The 21,672-nt window shown below is 43.8% G+C and overlaps 2 protein-coding genes across 2 annotated transcripts; one reads left to right on the top strand and one right to left on the bottom strand.

Annotated features, from left to right (window-relative positions):
* Nucleotides 1–4,281: 4,281 nt before the first annotated feature.
* On the bottom strand, nt 4,282–5,684 carry LOC121399616 (signal-regulatory protein gamma-like). Its single transcript, XM_041581155.1, has 2 exons — nt 5,334–5,684; nt 4,282–4,559 (listed from the first exon to the last, which is right to left on the bottom strand). The coding sequence occupies exons 1-2, from the start codon at nt 5,617–5,619 to the stop codon at nt 4,282–4,284; spliced, it is 564 nt and encodes a 187-aa protein (XP_041437089.1). The 5' UTR covers nt 5,620–5,684.
* Nucleotides 5,685–11,250: 5,566 nt separating this feature from the next.
* LOC121399788 (V-set domain-containing T-cell activation inhibitor 1-like) lies at nt 11,251–21,112 on the top strand. Its single transcript, XM_041581385.1, has 6 exons — nt 11,251–11,599; nt 15,863–15,924; nt 16,571–16,918; nt 17,194–17,454; nt 18,249–18,400; nt 20,545–21,112. Exons 1-5 carry the CDS (start codon nt 11,529–11,531, stop codon nt 18,374–18,376), a joined length of 870 nt encoding a protein of 289 aa, XP_041437319.1. The 5' UTR covers nt 11,251–11,528; the 3' UTR covers nt 18,377–18,400; nt 20,545–21,112.
* The last annotated feature ends 560 nt before the right edge of the window (nt 21,113–21,672 follow it).

The raw sequence follows: 21,672 nt of genomic DNA, 5'->3' as shown, positions 1-21,672 counted from the left end.
ATTTAGCTTTTTATTCAGCAGCTCTACAGTTTGGAATTTCAGCAAATTTCCAGGTCCAAATTCCCCTAGCAACCATGCACTGATTTGAATAAGAGAATAGCAGAGGCCTAGATAGAAAGTAACAATAACAATACATTTGTAGCCTTACAGAGCATTTGTTTGTTAGATGGGGTCAGTGACCCCCATTTGAAAGCTGGAAAGAGTCAGAAGAAGAAGGCAAATAATTCAAAAACTATAGAAAAGAAATAAGAAGGCCAGTTGAAAAGTTAGTTAGAATTAGTCATTATATAACATACTAAAAGTTAACGTAAAGGTGAAGCAGCCCTTTAAATAAGTTGGTTACATGAGGAGCCTTTATACACAAGCCATTTACTGTTTATTAAATCAGTTTTGTAGTTTCCACACGATTCAGTTCTGCTTCACTTGGGTCTGAGGCCGGAGAAGCCTTTTAATAAGGACAGTTTGGATCAGACGTTAGTTGAGCAATTGTCCTTGTTGAGATGATTTCATTTCATTCTGGGTTGGATTGGGTTTCATGTTTGCTCAGTACAACATTACTGTCAATTTTTAACTGAGCAGAACCTTCTTATAGAACAAGACTCGCAAGAAAACAGGTTCTTCAGCAATAACTGATTTTAATTCCTGTAATAAAGATTCTGAGGGGAAGTTTCAGCAACACAAACTAACGAGTGACGAGTTACAACTTCAAAGGCTCCTCGTTTGTTGCAGGTTTTATAGGGAACTTGCTGACCTTAAAGGGAACCTGTCATCGGAAAACATGTTTTTTTCAAAACCCATCAGTTAATAGTGCTACTCCAGCAGAATTCTGCACTGAAATCCATTTCTCAAAAGAGCAAACAGATTTTTTTATATTTAATTTTGAAATCTGACATGGGGCTAGACATATTGTCAATTTCCCAGCTGCCCCATGTCATGTGACTTGTGCCTGCACTTTAGGAGAGAAATACTTTCTGGCAGGCTGCTGTTTTTCCTTCTCAATATAACTGAATGTGTCTCAGTGGGACCTGGATTTTACTATTGAGTGTTGTTCTTATATCTACCAGGCAGCTGTTATCTTGTGTTAGGGAGCTGCTATCTGGTTACCTTCCCATTGTTCTGTTGTTTGGCTGCTGGGGGAGAGGGTGATATCAGTCCAACTTGCAGTACAGCAGTAAAGAGTGACTGAAGTTTATCAGAGCACAAGTCACATGACTTGGGGCAGCTGGGAAATTGACAATATGTCTAGCCCCATGTCAGGTTTCAAAATTAAATGTAAAAAAATCTGTTTGCTCTTTTGAGAAATGGATTTCAGTGCAGAATTCTGCTGGAGTAGCACTATTAACTGATGTGTTTTGAAAAAAAAATACGTTTTCTTGTGACAGTATCCCTTTAATGTATTTGGAATAGTGCTCCTGGTGAGCCAATGGCAGCTCCACTCTCCAGTGCTAAATGGCAGCTGCTTGTTCATAGGGAGGTGAGAGTGAGAGCACAAATGTCAATACACAGTTCTGTGCCAAGTCACCTGTTTAATGTACAGAAGAATGAGGGGTAAGTACAGGGGGTAATATCAGGAGGTAAGTACAGGGGGTAATATCAGGAGGTAAGTACAGGGGGTAAGTACAGGGGGTAAGTACAGGGGGTAAGTACAGGGGGTAAGTACAGGGGGTAATATCAGGAGGTAAGTACAGGGGGTAATATCAGGAGGTAAGTACAGGGGGTAATATCAGGGGGTAATATCAGGGGATAATATCAGGAGGTAAGTACAGGGGGTAATATCAGGAGGTAAGTACAGGGGGTAATGTCAGTGAGTAAGTACAGGGGATAATATCAGGAGGTAAGTACAGGGGTTAATATCAGGAGGTAAGTACAGGGAGTAATAGCAGGGGGTCAGTACAGGGGGTAATATCAGGAGGTAAGTACATGGGGGTAATATCAGGAGGTAAGTACAGGGGGTAATGTCAGTGAGTAAGTACAGGGGATAATATCAGGAGGTAAGTACATGGGTTAATATCAGGAGGTAAGTACAGGGAGTAATAGCAGGGGGTCAGTACAGGGGGTAATATCAGGAGGTAAGTACATGGGGGTAATATCAGGAGTTAAGTACAGGGGGTAATATCAGGAGGTAAGTACAGGGGGTAATATGAGGGGGTCAGTACAAGGTACAGAGATGCCCCACACTGTGAGAAGCTGTAGGGATGTTGGGGGTAAATGCAGGTAATTTGGATACTTTGCTCTTTCCCATTGAGACATGAGATCAGACAGGAGCCAATAGGGAGCTGAGCAGTGGGACCCCGGGGCATCAGAGGGGGCAGGAGACACAGAGGAGGGAGACCTGTAACACAAGGGACAGTAAATAAGAGACAGTTGGGGTAGAAATCAGGAACATTCCCCCCATATAATCCAATGTATCTGCTGCAGATGTTCCATGAATGTCCTGGTTATGAGATTATTCACATCCTGATGGAGATAATGATAGAAATAATAATAATTATAACAACACTTGATCTAATGGAGAGCAAAGCTGGAGATACTTGTAAGGTTCAGGTTTGTGTTGTATGATAAATACCCCCCCAATGTACAAAGCCCAGGGGTGGTGGGTTGGTGGGTTCTCCAGGGTATAAAGATTCTGCTCCACTGGGGATCATCTCTCGGTTCCAGTCTCCAGTTCTTTGTTTATAGATTTGTTACTGAATTCAGGTCTGGACTGTGATCCTACAAACACTCCCTTGTAGAGCCCACCCTGGCTAAGCCCATTCACATAGAACCCACCCACATATAAATCCCACCCATACAAAACCCACCTTACAAAGTCTAACCATAGGAAGCCTCTGACTCAAAGCCCATTGGTGGCCAATAAGCTCTTTGCTTTTAGTGTCCCAAATAATCACTTAGTTATTCCAAACTCCAATTCTAATGGCAATGCCTTGTGACCCTGCATAATCCACCTCCCGAGGGACATCTCCAGAAATAAAGGCCAAGTTTAGGGGTTTACTGTGTAATAATAATGGAGGGAAGTCAAGATAAATGTTATGATGGTGGTTAAGAGCAGATAGAGGACTCTCAGTAGCCAATAAGCAGTGACCTGAGATTAAATGCCCAGCCCTCAGCTCTTGTTCAGTGGGAGACTCACAGCCCAGGAACATGGAGAATGGAGGAATATGGAGACCACTGGAACCCACACTTCAACCAACCCCATATCATTAGGGAGCTGAATGGATATTTAAACCTCATTTCTATTCACTCTAAATGGGAACATGAAATAAAGACTCAGAAAGGTCTGAACTTGCTCATTACCCCTAATGCTATGGGGTCAGTCCATGTCTCTGGGCCGAGTACAACAGCAACGGCTGCTAAAGTCTCAAACTTGCTTTGTCCAGTGGGGCTGAAACAGGGCAGCCATCAGGGGGGGCAAGTGTCCCGGGCATAAAGGGGGGCCGGCAGTGCTGCAGTTTAGAAAGAGCCGGGCCCCCCCTTGCCAGTGCCGAAGATCTTGCCGCCAGCTGAACAGTGGAAAATGCGGAAGTGCCGAAAAGCTCAAAGTCACGAAAGGAGGCGAAGTTGAAGTCCTGAAGCCACGAGTTCAATTCTACTGAACACCAATTGGGCCACCAAAGTATTATTTTAATATTCTATAGGCCCCTGCCACCAATGTTTTTTTAAAAAATATTTTTTTGGGGCCCCAATTTTTTTTAACTTGTAAGGGTGGGCCCTGGTGTCAATGTTTTTTTTTTTAAACTTATAAGGGGGCCCTGACCATCAATAGCTTTTTATAACTTGTGGGGGGGAGGTTACTTTTTTAGTGCTGATGTCTGTGTGGTCTTTTAACTGTGATGTGGAGTGGGCGGGGTCTGGGGCGGGGCTTGGGCGCCCCGAAAATGTTGTTGTACGGGGCCCAGTGATTTCTAATGGTCGCCCTGGGCTGAAATATCACTTACCTTTATCTACAGGCAAAGTGAACGGCAGAGAAGCTGATGAAAAGAGCGGCAGCCATAATCACCCGAATTGGGAACATCCACTGGTACATCTGCACCCCGGGGTCTGTGGGGAGAACTGACATTACTACAAACACCACTTACTCCTTTATTACTGGTACAGGCGCAGTGGGAGGGGCCTGGGAAGTGTCACATGTTGGAGGAACCTCCTTTACTTACAGGTGAGATACAGGTGCAGTGGGAGGGGCCTGAGGAGTGTCACATGTTGGAGGAACCTCCCTTACTTACTGGTGAGATACAGGCGCAGTGGGAGGAGCCTGGGGAGTGTCACATGTTGGAGGAACCTCCCTTACTTACTGGTGAGATACAGGCGCAGTGGGAGGGGCATGGGGAGTGTCACATGTTGCACTTGGCAGATCACATGGGTGTCCCACAATTCCTCAGTAACATTGATGGTGGAAGTCTTGTTGTAGGTCCCATCCGGGTTCTCATTCAGGGTCTCCTGAGCTGGATTTTCCTCTGCTGAGAAGCTCCAGGAAATGTTCAGCTCCGGGGGGTAAAATCTCTGGGCCTCACACACCAGTAACTGCCCCTCAGTCTCTGCTCTCAGGTGCAATACTGGGGTCACTGGGAAGCAATAATGCTCAGTATATGAGAAATGCCAATATAAACACCCCAACATTATGACTCCCAATATTCAGCATTAACAGCTCTGCTACAAGTACCTGTGACCAACCTCCCACCCATATTTATATAGAGATGTCCTATAGGGGGAGATATAGAGAACACCCAGACTTCTCTTATTTGCCCCACTAGATTGGGGGGCCCAGCCGGTGGGTCAGTTAGGGTGATATAATACAAGCAGGGTGATATGTGTCTTGTCTGGGCCCCCAGTGAAATGTGACCCAAGATCCCCCCTGCACCCACTATACATAAACATTCAGAGTGAGGGGGGCACAAGCAGAAAGGAGGGAGTGGGTGGGGCGACGTGGGTGCTGCTCCCCTATAGTTCCATCACTGGCAGGAATCCTATTGGCTGTGTTATGTACCAGAACTTTTATTTGCTCCCCTACATAATGTGTTCTTAATGCCCCATGCTATTTATGGAGGGTCTCCGTGATCCCCTGAATTTCACTGAAATGTTTTCCTACAACAGCCGATAGTAACTACAACTGGGAGCAGAAATCATTCTAAACACCTTTTTGGGTCACAAAGCAGTGACATGTCCCAGAATTAATCGGTGTCCCCAAGAAAATGTTTAAGAGATCCTGAATTATGGGATTCATGGGGGAAAAATAAAAGTTGTGAAAATAATAAATAAAAGAGGCGTAAACTTGGGGAGTAACAAGAGGGGCAGAACAGGTGAGTGGGGGGGGGGGGTGAATGTAACAGATCTCTCACCATTGTTAATAATGAGGAGGGTCCCAGTCCCTGTGTAATTCATCTGTTTGGATTTGTTCAATATCAGAGCCTCACACACATACGTCCCACTGTCCTTGGGCCTCACTGAGGAGATGATGAGGGAGCTGGAGTGGCCCTTTAGACCAGAAATGAAGATCCTGGAATTATTCTGCAATGTGACATCTGTATTATTCAGTGCTGAGCCATTTGGGTTTGTTCCCTTCAGTTTCCAGTAAATATTAAATAGGGTCCAGTCACTCGGGGCACCTTGTACAGTACAGGACATGAGCGATTTCTCACCCACCAATAGGGAAAGACTTGGGGGCTCCTGAATGACTCTAACTGCAACTGCCCCTGTGGGATTCACAGATTAACCAATCAGCTCACGCAGAAATCATTTTGGGATAAATGCAAATAAATATGGGAAACGTTACATTATTTGGCTACGAAATGCAAAACAAAACCCTGCCATAGACAATACTGAGATTTAAAACACATCAAATCCAGTGATCACTATTGTCTATTCCGCAGCAGTGACAAATAGCTGCTACTAGTATCTCTGGGTGTTTTCACCCTAATAATAAAAATGATAATAAATGCAGGTTCCTGGGCTTCACTGAGGCCTGGACTTCTTCATTGTGTTGCAACTAATGGTTAAAACTGCTTTAAAAGCTTTGGGAAATAGAATTTGTAAAGGCACATGGTGTCCTCCATACTGCAGGAAAATATGGATTTTATTCACAATAAGAGGGTTTTTCTATCTGCTAAAGTAAATGATACTTAATCCTACAGCATCTTAAAAAGTCACACCGGCATTTCATCCCCTCGATGTCAGTTTCTATGGTCAGTGACCAGAAGTCAAACACTTGCACAGGAAACAAAACAACTTCCGCATTTCCTGTTCTGTTGCTTCAGTTTATTGTTTTTGTAGGTGTATTTAGTACTTGTGTCTGTTTGTACCCAAATAATGAGGTGTCCCTTGTGACAGTCCATCAATTGTAATATATAGGGCATAGTAACCCCTCAGTGACTTCTAATATCCTTATACCCTACAGTAGGGGGTACATTATCCTTTATAATACATGAGTGATACTCAGAGTTCCCTGTATAACTCAGCCTGCAGCCTTGTGCCTTTATATGGTCACAGAACAACCCCTCAGTGACTTCTAATATCCTTATCATTTACAGTAGGGGGTACATTATCCCTTATAATACATGAGTGATACTCAGAGTTCCCTGTATAACTCAGCCTGCAGCCTTGTGCCTTTATATGGTCACAGAACAACCCCTCAGTGACTTCTAATATCCTTATCATTTACAGTAGGGGGTACATTATCCCTTATAATACATGAGTGATACTTAGAGTTCCCTGTATAACTCAGCCTGCAGCCTTGTGTCTTTATATGGTCACAGAACAACCCCTCAGTGACTTCTAATATCCTTATACCCTACAGTAGGGGGTACATTATCCTTTATAATACATGAGTGATACTCAGAGTTCCCTGTATAACTCAGCCTGTAGCCTTGTGCCTTTACATGGTCACAGAACAACCCCTCAGTGACTTCTAATATCCTTATCATTTACAGTAGGGGGTACATTATCCCTTATAATACATGAGTGATACTCAGAGTTCCCTGTATAACTCAGCCTGCAGCCTTGTGTCTTTATATGGTCACAGAACAACCCCTCAGTGACTTCTAATATCCTTATCATTTACAGTAGGGGGTACATTATCCCTTATAATACATGAGTGATACTCAGAGTTCCCTGTATAACTCAGCCTGCAGCCTTGTGCCTTTATATGGTCACAGAACAACCCTCAGTGACTTCTAATATCCTTATCATTTACAGTAGGGGGTACATTATCCCTTATAATACACGAGAGATACTCAGAGTTCCCTGTATAATTCAGCCTGCAGCCTTGTGCCTTTATATGGTCACAGAACAACCCCTCAGTGACTTCTAATATCCTTATCATTTACAGTAGGGGGTACATTATCCCTTATATTACATGAGTGATACTCAGAGTTCCCTGTATAACTCAGCCTGTAGCCTTGTGCCTTTACATGGTTACAGAACAACCCCTCAGTGACTTCTAATATCCTTATCATTTACAGTAGGGGGTACATTATCCCTTATAATACATGAGTGATACTCAGAGTTCCCTGTATAACTCAGTCTGCAGCCTTGTGCCTTTATATGGTCACAGAACAACCCCTCAGTGACTTCTAATATCCTTATCATTTACAGTAGGGGGTACATTATCCCTTATAATACATGAGTGATACTCAGAGTTCCCTGTATAACTCAGCCTGCAGCCTTGTGCCTTTATATGGTCACAGAACAACCCCTCAGTGACTTCTAATATCCTTATCATTTACAGTAGGGGGTACATTATCCCTTATAATACATGAGTGATACTCAGAGTTCCCTGTATAACTCAGCCTGCAGCCTTGTGCCTTTATATGGTCACAGAACAACCCCTCAGTGACTTCTAATATCCTTATCATTTACAGTAGGGGGTACATTATCCCTTATAATACATGAGTGATACTCAGAGTTCCCTGTATAACTCAGCCTGCAGCCTTGTGCCTTTATATGGTCACAGAACAACCCCTCAGGGACTTCTAATATCCTTATCATTTACATTAGGGGGTACATTATCCCTTATAATATATGAGTGATACTCAGAGTTCCCTGTATAACTCAGCCTGCAGCCTTGTGCCTTTATATGGTCACAGAACAACCCCTCAGTGACTTCTAATATCCTTATCATTTACAGTAGGGGGTACATTATCCCTTATAATACATGAGTGATACTCAGAGTTCCCTGTATAACTCAGCCTGCAGCCTTGTGTCTTTATATGGTCACAGAACAACCCCTCTGTGACTTCTTATATCCTTATCATTTACATTAGGGGGTACATTATCCCTTATAATATATGAGTGATACTCAGAGTTCCCTGTATAACTCAGCCTGCAGCCTTGTGCCTTTATATGGTCACAGAACAACCCCTCAGTGACTTCTAATATCCTTATCATTTACAGTAGGGGGTACATTATCCCTTATAATAAATGAGTGATACTCAGAGTTCCCTGTATAACTCAGCCTGCAGCCTGTGCCTTTATATGGTCACAGAACAACCCCTCAGTGACTTCTAATATCCTTATCATTTACAGTAGGGGGTACATTATCCCTTATAATACATGAGTGATACTCAGAGTTCCCTGTATAACTCCGCCTGCAGCCTTGTGTCTTTATATGGTCACAGAACAACCCCTCAGTGACTTCTTATATCCTTATCATTTACAGTAGGGGGTACATTATACCTTATAATACATGAGTGATACTCAGAGTTCCCTGTATAACTCAGCCTGCAGCCTTGTGCCTTTATATGGTCACAGAACAACCCCTCAGTGACTTCTAATATCCTTATCATTTACAGTAGGGGGTACATTATCCCTTATAATACATGAGTGATACTCAGAGTTCCCTGATATACTCAGCCTGCAGCCTTGTGCCTTTATATGGTCACAGAACAACCCCTCAGTGACTTCTAATATCCTTATCATTTACAGTAGGGGGTACATTATCCCTTATAATACATGAGTGATACTCAGAGTTCCCTGTATAACTCAGCCTGCAGCCTTGTGCCTTTATATGGTCACAGAACAACCCCTCTGTGACTTCTTATATCCTTATTCATTTACATTAGGGGGTACATTATCCCTTATAATATATGAGTGATACTTCAGAGTTCCCTGTATAACTCAGCCTGCAGCCTTGTGCCTTTATATGGTCACAGAACAACCCCTCAGTGACTTCTAATATCCTTATCATTTTACAGTAGGGGGTACATTATCCCTTATAATAAATGAGTGATACTCAGAGTTCCCTGTATAACTCAGCCTGCAGCCTTGTGCCTTTATATGGTCACAGAACAACCCCTCAGTGACTTCTAATATCCTTATCATTTACAGTAGGGGGTACATTATCCTTATAATACATGAGTGATACTCAGAGTTCCCTGTATAACTCCGCCTGCAGCCTTGTGTCTTTATATGGTCACAGAACAACCCTCAGTGACTTCTTATATCCTTATCATTTACAGTAGGGGTACATTATACCTTATAATACATGAGTGATACTCAGAGTTCCCTGTATAACTCAGCCTGCAGCCTTGTGCCTTTATATGGTCACAGAACAACCCCTCAGTGACTTCTAATATCCTTATCATTTACAGTAGGGGGTACATTATACCTTATAATACATGAGTGATACTCAGAGTTCCCTGTATAACTCAGCCTGCAGCCTTGTGTCTTTATATGGTCACAGAACAACCCCTCAGGGACTTCTAATATCCTTATCATTTACAGTAGGGGGTACATTATACCTTATAATACACGAGTGATACTCAGAGTTCCCTGTATAACTCAGCCTGCAGCCTTGTGCCTTTATATAGTCACAGAACAACCCCTCAGTGACTTCTAATATCCTTATCATTTACAGTAGGGGGTACATTATCCCTTATAAAACATGAGTGATACTCAGAGTTCCCTGTATAACTCAGTCTGCAGCCTTGTGCCTTTATATGGTCACAGAACAACCCCTCAGTGACTTTTAATATCCTTATCATTTACAGTAGGGGGTACATTATCCCTTATAATACATGAGTGATACTCAGAGTTCCCTGTATAACTCAGCCTGCAGCCTTGTGTCTTTATATGGTCACAGAACAACCCCTCGGTGACTTCTAATATCCTTATCATTGACAGTAGGGGGTACATTATCCCTTATAATACATGAGTGATACTCAGAGTTCCCTGTATAACTCAGCCTGCAGCCTTGTGCCTTTATATGGTCACAGAACAACCCCTCAGTGACTTCTAATATCCTTATCATTTACAGTAGGGGGTACATTATCCCATATAATACATGAGTGATACTCAGAGTTCCCTGTATAACTCAGCCTGCAGCCTTGTGCCTTTATATGGTCACAGAACAACCCCTCAGTGACTTCTAATATCCTTATCATTTACAGTAGGGGGTACATTATCCCTTATAATAAATGAGTGATACTCAGAGTTCTCATGCCCCTATACACAGTACCTGTGAGGATGCTCAGGAGAAGCTGCACGGGTGCCATTATATTTCAGGTAACACAGATACAGCAGTGAGTGAGGAAGATGTTGAGTCTCTGGGTGAGAGACAAACGGACGGGACGTGACAGATTGACCACAGGGCAGAGTCAATTAAATATTGCAGTTTATTTCCTTTTCCTTTAAATGCCATTTTCAGTGCACTCAGCTCATAGATACAGTGATGGCAGGTGGTACAAAGGAGCTAATAGATAATAGTAATAATATTAATAATAATAATAATTATAGCAGGAGGGGGAGGGGCAGCATCCAGTATTGTAATTGATTCATTAATGAGTGACTTATATTTTCAGACTTTAGTGCAGGAAATAACACAATCCATTTGTATTTATCAGAAATAGACAATAAGTAAGTTCAGAGTCAGTGTTATTCGTTGCTCTAATATTGAAAAGGGGCTTCACTGCCTCTATAGGAGAACTTTCCTTTCAGGCACAACATATAAACTGTATGTAGAATATATTCTGTGTATAAACATTGTTATAATACAGAGAGAAACATCCAATCAAAGTGTGGGGGTAACAAATCCTTATGTTACACTGTAGGGGGGGGGGTCAGTGCCTATTGTACATCAGGGGAATAATGAGCTCAGCTTAAAGGAACAGTAACAACAAAAATGAAAGTGCTTTAAAGTAATCAGGGTCGGACTGGGCCCAGACTCACTCCCCTGAATGAAGCGCAAGATAATGTGCCGCAATGTGCAGTGCGTTGACGTTCTCGTATGTGCGCAGGCGAGGGGTGCGCAAGGGATGTTTTGAAGTCTGAAGGGGGCCCACGGTAACTGCCTCCAATGCTTCAGTCCGACCCTGAAACTATTTGAAATAAAATGTAATGTTACATCATTTCCACCAGTGCAGAGCAACATTACATTAGATTTGAATTACTTTAAACCACTTACGTTTCTTAGTGTTACTGTTTCTTTAACTAGGTGTATTTATTGCCCGAAGAGTTAAACCCACAAAGAAACGCTTTCGGTTTAATACGTGCAGGTATTAAACCTGGGGCAGGACAGTATCTCAGAGGACAGACTTGGTATAATGGTGACACTCACTAGAGGACACTCACAATTCAGTGATTTCCATCAGAGAAAATGGTGGATCTTCCTCGGGTAAGTACAACTCAGATATGTATCAAACAGCTGCCGTGTCTGACTCTCCTGTGTAACAGAGGCCAGTGTAGACAAAACTTTGTATTTTAAAAAGATTTACAACTCATTAATATCAAATCTCTTGGGAAGGCAATGCCCAGTTATTAGGATTATACTAGTTTGTGTCACTCACCTGTGTTACATTGTTACCATATGTGTATTGTATATATATTTATATATACGCACTTCAGTGAGGGTGGGTATAAAATAATGTAATGAATGATACCTCAGTTGTTACATACTCTACTCACTGTACTTACTGCACTTACTGTATTCACCGTAGTCACTGTACTCACCATATTTACTGTACTCACTGTTCTTACTGTACTTACTGTACTCACTGTACTTACTGTACTTACTGTAATTACTATACTCACTGTACTCACTGTACTTACTGTAATTACTATACTCACTGTACTTACTGTACTTACTATACTCACTGTACTTACTGTAATTACTATACTCACTGTACTTACTGTACTTACTATACTCACTGTACTTAGGGCACTCACTGTATTCACCGTAGTCACTGTACTCACCATATTTACTGTACTCACTGTTCTTACTGTACTCACTGTACTTACTGTACTTACTGTACTTACTGTAATTACTATACTCACTGTACTTACTGTACTTACTGTAATTACTATACTCACTGTACTTAGGGCACTCACTGTATTCACCGTAGTCACTGTACTCACCATATTTACTGTACTCACTGTTCTTACTGTACTTACTGTACTCACTGTACTTACTGTACTTACTGTAATTACTATACTCACTGTACTTACTGTACTTACTGTAATTACTATACTCACTGTACTTACTGTACTTACTATACTCACTGTACTTACTGTACTTACTATACTCACTGTACTTACTGTAATTACTATACTCACTGTACTTACTGTACTTACTATACTCACTGTACTTAGGGCACTCACTGTATTCACCGTAGTCACTGTACTCACCATATTTACTGTACTCACTGTTCTTACTGTACTCACTGTACTTACTGTACTTACTATACTCACTGTACTTACTGTAATTACTGTACAAACTGTAGTCACTGGACTCACCATATTTATTGTGCTTACTGTACTTCATGTACTCACTGTACTTACTCCTCTTACTGTATACATAGTAATTGTACTCACCATATTTACTGTACTCACTGCACTGATTTGGGGAGCAACACAAGCATGAAAAAGTCCCTTGGGTGCCAAATAAGGGCTGTGATTGGCTATTTGGGAGCCCCTATGTGGACTGGCAGTGTACAAGAGGCTGTACTTGGCACTATACTTAGTTTTTATTCAATTAAAACTTACTTCCAAGCCTGGTATTCAAAAATAAGCACCTGCTTTGACACCCTGAGAGCAACATCCAAGGGTTTGGGGAGCAACATGTTACTCACGAGCTACTGGTTGGGGATCACTGCTGAAGAATTTAGAAACTATTTTGTTTTATTTGCCTTTCCTTTCTGACTTGCCCCAGTTTTTAGATGGGGGTCACTGACCCCTGAAGCTTGTGTGAGCCCACAATGTTATTGTTGTGTTTAATTAGGGATGCACCAAACACCAGCCTTTTTTTTGCAGGATTTGGGCATAAAAATCGTAACCCTATTTATTACAGGGCCTTTAAAATAATCACATGACTTTAGTCAACGGAAGTCAACTTTTTTGGGGTGCAAGTGAATCTTTTGTATGTCATTTTGCTCATTTGGAAATTTGTGCATTTGGAATATCCCTGCTTTTTATTGCTTCTTGATTTATTCACCTGCCAGTCTCTAATTCGTACCCCTGCTTGGTTACTAGTAGTAAATTGGACCATAGCAACGAGATCAGATAAAGGAGGTGAATTGGAAATTGAACCATAAGGATTAAAGTGCAGAAACAGTAAAGCCCTTCCCTGACCAATCGCAGAGCTGCCGACTCTCATTGGGGTAAATTTATCAAAGAGTGAAGTTCCGCCACTAGAGTGAAATTCCGCAGCTCTCCATTCATTTCTATGGGATTTTGAAAGGCGTATTTATCAATGGGTGAAAGTGAAAGTTCACCCTTAGATAAATACGCCTATAAAAATCCCTTAGAAATGAATGGAGAGCTGCGGAATTTCACTCTAGTGGCGGAACTTCACTATTAACTTCACTCTTTGATAAATATACCCCATAGTGTTTATGATGTGCTGGAAACTGGCACCGACACCGGGAAACACCAGACATTAGTGCCAGGCTTCGTCTCATTGGCAATTTATTGCTCTGGGTTGGGTGAAAAAAGGCAAAAGGGTAAACACATCCCAACTGAGACTAACAATTACCCCACCCCAGCATCTACAGGAGATCAGAAGTAAAGACTCCCCCTGGTGGCAGTGCACAGGTTAACAATAAAGAGTGTGTAACCCACTTAGGCCAGACTTGTATTAATAGGTTTGTTGCTGAATGTTCAAAGTCAAAGTAAACTTTATTGTCATCTCAGCAGTATACGAGTACACGGTGAGACGAGACAATGTGGCTCCAGCATGTGGCTCCAGCATGTGGCTCCAGCATGTGGCTCCAGCATGTGGCTCCAGCTAGTACAGATATCAGAGTGTCTCTGAGGTAGTCCAGGTGTATAAAGTTCAGTTCACAGTTCAGGTGAGTCTGGAATGTAGTGGGAGGACAGGACAGGCGTCTGCCGGAGGGGAGCAGCATGAACAGTCCATGTGACCAGGCCCGGACTGGCAATCTGTGGCTTCTGGCAAATGCCAGAGGGGCTGCTGTATGGTTCCATAGAAAGTTACCATATAGTGGGCTGGTAGTAGTGTTGCCACCCGGCCCGTATTTTACTGGCCTAACTGGTAAAACACCAGCCAAGGCCGGGGCTGGTATTACAAATTTACCTGCACCTAAAAAAAGCCCGTGGCCTGCCCCCAGCCTGCTCCAAACTTACCTTTTTTCTTGGGCTTCTTGCCAAATTCGCACATTTGGCTCCGCCCCCTTTGACGGCACGTCCCGGCCAACCAATAGCGTGTCGCGGCCCTGCCCCTTTATCGTCTCGGCCCCGCCCATTTAACCCCACCCCCTCCACCTGCCGGTAAAGATTATGTTAAAAGGTGGCAACCGTAGCTGGTTAGGGGCTGTTTGGGCCTCTGTGTACTTGGAATGGCACGGCCTATTTTGACTCCCAGTCCAGGCCTGTGAGGGGTGTGTGGAGTCCAGTGCAGGAGGCCTTTCTTACACAGCACTTGTGGGACATGTCCTGCACTGATGGAAGAGCCGCTCCAATGATGTTACCAGCTGCTCTGACGGTCCGCTCTAGACTTTTCTGGTCAGCAGAGCTGACACTTCTGTACCAGATGGAGATGCAGCTGGTCAGGACGCTCTCTATTGTGCCCCTGTAGAACACTGTGAGGGTGGGAGGCGGAAGGCTCGTGCGTTTCAGTCATTTTAGGAAGTGAAGACGCTGCTGAGCCTTTTTGGTGATGGAGGCGGTGTTGGTGGTCCAGGTGAGGTCATCAGAGAATTTGTTGTTCTTTACTGTCTCTACTGTGGAGCCGTTGATGTTGAGTGGTGTGTGAGCAGGGCGAGTTCTCCTGAAGTCGACGATCAAGTCTTTTTTTTTTATCCACATTCAGTGACAGGTTGTTCTCACTGCACCAGACCCCCAGCTGCTGAACCTCATCTCTGTACCCCGACTCGTCCTTGTGGTTGATGAGCCCCACCACAGTTGTGTCATCGGCGAACTTGATGATGTGGTTCGAGCTGTGTCTCGCTATGCAGTCATGTGTCAGCAATGTGTACAACAACGGCCTGAGGACACAACCTTGAGGAGCTCCTGTGCTCAATCTGATGGGGCTGGAAACCTGGTCGCCGATACGAACAGACTGAGGCCTCTCTGACAGAAAGTCCAAAAAATGAGGGGAAGATTCTTATTTCCATCTAAATATTTATCAAAATCGGCATTTACACCCCCCCCCCAGAGTGTCAATATGAGGGACACAAGGGATATGAGGGGAGTCCTGCATCTCTCCCTATGTGAATCAAAGCTGAGTGAATATGATGACAGTATGGGGCTATGTCCAATTTCATTTAAACTTTGTTTCCAATCAAACGCTTTGCTGTAATCAATAGGCCACATACTGGCATCTTTTATTAGTTGGCTCGTTTCATTATTCAGAGTAAATCAGCAATATCTCGGCACTTTATATTTACCCGTTAATAATAATAATTTCTCCTGTTGGTTCCAGGTCGGTTGCACTAGTTATTATCCTTGTGACTGGTTTGTCTGTAGGTTTGATAACAAATGCAGGTAAGTAAAGTGTCTCAGGTATAGGGGCAATAACAGTAATGTGCCCATGGGACCCTTGTCACTGATCATCACTTTCTTCATAGTTGTCCCCCACCTCCCACAGACCCCTGTTATTACTCTGAGTTTCAGTCACCTGCATGTAAGGGCCTTTGTGTCTCACACTGGGTTTAGCTCCATGGTGGTTGGGGTTGAGCATGGGGTTGGGGTTGAGAATGGGGTTGGGGTTGAGCATGGGGTTGGGGTTGAGCATGGGGTTGGGGTTGAGCATGGGGTTGGGGTTGAGAATGGGGTTGGGTTTGAGCATGGGTTTGGGGTTGAGCATGGGGTTGGGGTTGAGAATGGGGTTGGGGTTGAGCATGGGGTTGGGGTTGAGCATGGGGTTGGGGTTGAGCATGGGTTTGGGGTTGAGAATGGGTTTGGGGTTGAGAATGGGGTTGGGGTTGAGCATGGGTTGGGGTTGAGCATGGGGTTGGGGTTGAGAATGGGGTAGGGGTTGAGAATGGGGTTGGGGTTGAGAATGGGGTTGGGGGTGCGCATGGGGATCACATACTCTTCTCACATGTCTGTCAGTGGGCAGTTTGGGGTGGGGTGCAACTCTTGCTTGAAGGGTGCGCTTCTTGTACTTAAATAAATGTTCTGATTCCAGATAAACAACAAATCAGAGTCAGCACCGAGCGCTACGTAGTGAAGAAGATGATGGAGGATGTGATATTAAGCTGCACCTTCACCCCAGATCCAAGTCAGGACTATGATATAAAGTGGGAGAAGGTGGGCATGAGTGGGCTGGTGCACAAGTACCAGAAAGGGAACAATGAGCTGACGGATCAGAACCCAGCCTTCAGGGGTCGCACCTCCCTCTTCCTCAGTCAGGTGATGGTGGGTAATGCCTCCCTAAAGCTCAGCCGGGTGCAACTGTCAGACACCGGCACCTACAGGTGCATCATCTCCAACTCCAAAGGGAACGGGATGGACTCACTGACACTCAATGTGGGAGGTGAGTGAGAAAGTAATGGGGGGGGGGGGTGCAGAACAGACCCTCCTTATCTCTCATAACTCTAACCCTATCTAATAACCATCAATGTGTTGTATGTAAATATCATATAATATACAGCGCCATCTGGTGATCACTATACAAGATGACATGTGCTGTATTTATTACAAATCTTCTTGCTCAGGGTCCCCGCTCCCCTAAATATATATGTTGAAATGTATTTAATAAAGAAGTCCTGTGATCTAAACATCAGTGATATTCCTATTCCCCAAAACCAGGATACAGTCATGTGACCGTGACCCAAATCTCAAGTCGCAGCCTCAGATGTGAGTCTCCTGACTGGTACCCCCAACCTTCAGTCTCCTGGGACGCTTCCTTTGGGCCCAACATCCAGAACTTCACCAACACCAGTTACCGACCCACCCACGACAACATGGTGAATGTGAGCACAGAGCTGAGTGATGCCCAGGGCAATATATGGTACAACTGTGAGATACGGACTGGCCTGGCTGTGGCCACGGCAACCTCCATATTCATTGGTGAGTGATAGGAAGTGTCATTGTCATTGGAGTTTCATGACCATATAAAAGTACGAGGCCGAAGGCCGAGTGTTGTTATACAGGTCATGGAACTCCGAGGTAACTTCTAATATCCTCATATGTTACAACTGGGGGTACTTTATTTATTATAATACACACGTTTCAATGAGTCATGTGACAGAAATGACATCAGAACTCACCGTTTATAACTGATGACATCAGAACTCACTGTTTATAAGGATATAATTTACAGGATATTCATGGCTTTTGTGTATTATAAGATTATTATAAACATTCAAATGAATCTTTAAAGGTTAGTATCTTATAGAATAGCCAATTTGAAGCAACTTTTCAATTGGTCTTCATTATTTAATTTTTATAGTTTTCTTCTTCTGACTCTTTCCAGCTTTCAAATGGGGGTCACTGACCCCATCTAAAAAACAAATGCTCTGTAAGGCTATAAATGTATTGTTATTGTTACTTTTTATTACTCATCTTTCTATTCAGTCCTCTCCTATTCATATTCCAGTCTCTTATTCAAATCAATGCATGGTTGCTAGGGGAATTTGGACCAAGCTGCACCCACTTGCCCAGTCCCAGTGCATCTCTGGGATTATTCCTGGCTGCACCCATGGGACACACATTTTATTTCTTGGGAAACATTTGCATAATAAATGACATTTTTTCCTCTGGAGAAAATCTGTACAGGATTGTTTAGACTGAATATTCCCACTCCTTTATTTAAAATCTTCAGACACTGCTGGTTCTGCCCCCATATCATTTGTATCCTTCAGGTAACGGCATCAGAACAAAAAACTGGTTGACAGTTGTAATCCCTGCGTCCGGGGGTCCAAGTTCAGTTGCTCAGGTTTGGCTCTGTGTCCTCCTCCTGTGTCTGACCCTGGGGTCTCTAAGTCACTAAGAGAAGAGAACAACCTGTGGCCTGGTAAGTGCAGATTAACAACTCTGTATAAACAATGTCTGTTATATCCACGTGAAATCATTACGGATAGATTGGGGGTATTAAGTCCACCCTGGAGCCAATGCACAGGGACTAATAGAACTAATAGAATTCCTTAACAAAACAAAAAGTAGTCTTAACCCATAACTTGACTGTCCTTACAGTAAAGAACCCCTTCCTATGCTGATGGTGAGATCTCCTTTCCTCCCCACCAATGAATCACTCATTCCCCCTCTCTTGGTAGGGAATCCCATAACTTGACTGTCCTTACAGTAAAGAACCCCTTCCTATGCTGATGGTGAGATCTCCTTTCCTCCCCACCAATGAATCACTCATTCCCCCTCTCTTGGTAGGGAATCCCATAACCTGACTGTCCTTACAGTAAAGAACCCTTCCTATGCTGATGGTGAGATCTCCTTTCCTCCCCACCAATGAATCACTCATTCCCCCTCTCTTGGTAGGGAATCCCATAACCTGACTGTCCTTACAGTAAAGAACCCCTTCCTATGCTGATGGTGAGATCTCCTTTCCTTCCCACCAATGAATCACTCATTCCCCCTCTCTTGGTAGGGAATCCCATAACCTGACTGTCCTTACAGTAAAGAACCCCTTCCTATGCTGATGGTGAGATCTCCTTTCCTCCCCACCAATGAATCACTCATTCCCCCTCTCTTGGTAGGGAATCCCATAACCTGACTGTCCTTACAGTAAAGAACCCCTTCCTATGCTGATGGGGATATCTCCTTTCCTCCCCACCAATGAATCACTCATTCCCCCTCTCTTGGTAGGGAATCCCACAGTGGCGTAACTAGATGTTGCTGGGCCCCACAGCAAATTAATTTTAGGGCCCCCAACATATCCAGTGTTTGTCCTGTTTTACCAATATATGTTCAAATTGCTCATCAATGAGAGCCTCATGGGACCCCCTGTACCTCCTGGGCCCCCCTGCAGCCGCAGGGTCTGCTTTCTCTCTAGTTACGCCCCTGGAATCCCATAACCTGACTGCCCTTACAGTAAAGAACCCCTTCCTATGCTGATGGTGAGATCTCCTTTCCTCCCCACCAATGAATCACTCATTCCCCTCTCTTGGTAGGGAATCCCATAACCTGACTGTCCTTACAGTAAAGAACCCCTTCCTATACTGATGGTGAGATCTCCTTTCCTCCCCACCAATGAATCACTCATTCCGTTAGTATTAGCAGGGAATATCTGAGACTCATACTTGGTGTGACATTTTGTATAAAGGAATAGACGTGGGTTCAGGTTACTACATTATGATATGAAGCTAAAATACAGACGGAGGCCTATAGTGACGGCAGATGAATCCTTATACAGCTGAGCTGTGTGTTTAATCAGAGTCTCATGACTTTAGCACAGCAGTACCCGTAGGAGTGTGAGTGTGGGTGTGAGTGTGAGTGTGGGTGTCAGTGTGAGTGTGGGTGTAGGTGTCAGTGTGAGTGTGGGTGTGAGTGTAGGTGTCAGTGTGAGTGTGAGTGTGGGTGTCGGTGTGAGTGTGAGTGTGGGTGTGGGTGTAGGTGTCAGTGTGAGTGTGGGTGTGAGTGTAGTTGTCAGTGTGAGTGTGGGTGTGAGTGTGAGTGTGGGTGTAGGTGTCAGTGTGAGTGTGGGTGTGAGTGTGGGTGTAGGTGTCAGTGTGAGTGTGGGTGTGAGTGTAGGTGTCAGTGTGAGTGTGGGTGTCAGTGTAGGTGTCAGTGTGAGTGTGGGTGTCAGTGTGAGTGTGGGTGTCAGTGTGAGTGTGGGTGTCAGTGTGAGTGTGGGTGTCAGTGTGAGTGTGGGTGTCAGTGTGAGTGTGGGTGTCAGTGTGAGTGTGAGTGTAGGTGTCAGTGTGAGTGTGGGTGTGAGTGTAGGTGTCAGTGTGAGTGTGGGTGTAGGTGTCAGTGTGAGTGTGAGTGTGGGTGTAGGTGTCAGTGTGAGTGTGGGTACATGGGCATTGAGAGGAGCATCTAATCCCTATACCAGGCAGACATTATATATAGGATCCAGTGTGTATAGACAGACAGAGGTTTATATACTGAAAGTATCTGGTTACAAAGCTGCCGGGTCCTATAACAGAATTTACCTTCATTTGCTCCTGGTACCAAAATACTGACGGTTCTGTGTGTTTATTTCAGGTTCTCTGGGATACTCCTCGTGCTCAGCCTGAGCCCAGTACCAGTACCAGTACCAGTACCCCCCTATCCTGCCATCATGGGAGACACTGGGGGCTGCTGGGACCATTTATAATTATATACCATTATATATTCCTGAGTGTTAGCTCTTTAGCCCAGACTCTCCCTGCCAGTCACATTCTGGGCTCCAGGGCCCCCCTCTCTCCTTTTTTCTCTATTTCATGCACCAAACATTGCATGATTGTGGCAGGGGTAGGGGGCAGTTACAGTGGCAGGGGTTTGTTTATTCATCTCATGGATTTGACTCCAAGGGCTGGGTCTGCCCTACAGTTATCTTTTATATACCTTATAGAAACCCTATTATTAACCCAAACGCTATTATTAACCCCATCTCCTCCTCTGTGTATTGGGAGTGGCATCTAAATCCCCCCCTGTATGTTCCCCGTCTGCCTGTGCCTCTTAATGTAATATAACTGTATTATTCTTCCGTTGGGGGGCAGGGCATATGTATATATATATATATATATATATACACACATACGTATAGAATAAATAAATATGTAATATTAAATAGTGTGTGTGTCAGTCTCTGCAGGTGGCGTATAGATTACAATCTAGAACTGTACATATTGTGTCCAGGTAAGTGGCTGCTGGGGGAGTATTAAGTCCTTGTTATAAACATATCGAAAGCCAAAAAGCCTGATATTAGCAGCCTAAAACTGCCGATATCTCAGAAACCTCTAAAGTCGTGTAAATTGGAGACGTGCCCTATTAATTTTACACGAATTACGTTTTTGGTTTATTTAGGGTTGAACGTCACCTTTAAGACATTCATCCACAACATTCACCCAAAAATATTCACCATCCTCCATCTTTCACTTTACACATTCACTCGACCCTCATTTATCCCTCACTGTCTCCGGCTCAGAATGATCAGATATAAACGTTCTGTTTGGGCTCAGGTTACGTCTGTGATTCGCTACAGTAAAAATCTGCGTCTGATTATTCGGCTCATTAACAGGCGGCACAGGGGCCAATCTCTGTAGAAATGTGCTCAGTGGTATCTCAGAAGGGGGGGAGGGGTTTGGGGGAGGTTCCTGTCTGACCATGGGAAAGAGAACAGCCCAGGAG

This window comes from Xenopus laevis, chromosome 2L (genome assembly GCF_017654675.1).
Source record: "Xenopus laevis strain J_2021 chromosome 2L, Xenopus_laevis_v10.1, whole genome shotgun sequence".
Lineage (NCBI taxonomy): Eukaryota > Metazoa > Chordata > Amphibia > Anura > Pipidae > Xenopus > Xenopus laevis.
The sequence above is the reverse complement of the archived record's forward strand: the minus strand, read 5'-3'. Positions and strand labels throughout refer to the sequence as shown.

Coding starts and splice junctions, on each gene's coding strand:
- LOC121399788 (XM_041581385.1), top strand. CDS start 11,529: ATGGTGACACTCACTAGAGGACACTCACAATTCAGTGATTTCCATCAG. Junction 15,925..16,570: donor AGGTTTGATAACAAATGCAG/GTAAGTAAAGTG, acceptor TTCTGATTCCAG/ATAAACAACAAATCAGAGTC. Junction 17,455..18,248: donor GGCAACCTCCATATTCATTG/GTGAGTGATAGG, acceptor TGTATCCTTCAG/GTAACGGCATCAGAACAAAA.
- LOC121399616 (XM_041581155.1), bottom strand. CDS start 5,619: ATGTCCTGTACTGTACAAGGTGCCCCGAGTGACTGGACCCTATTTAAT. Junction 4,560..5,333: donor CCTCCTCATTATTAACAATG/GTGAGAGATCTG, acceptor ATTGCTTCCCAG/TGACCCCAGTATTGCACCTG.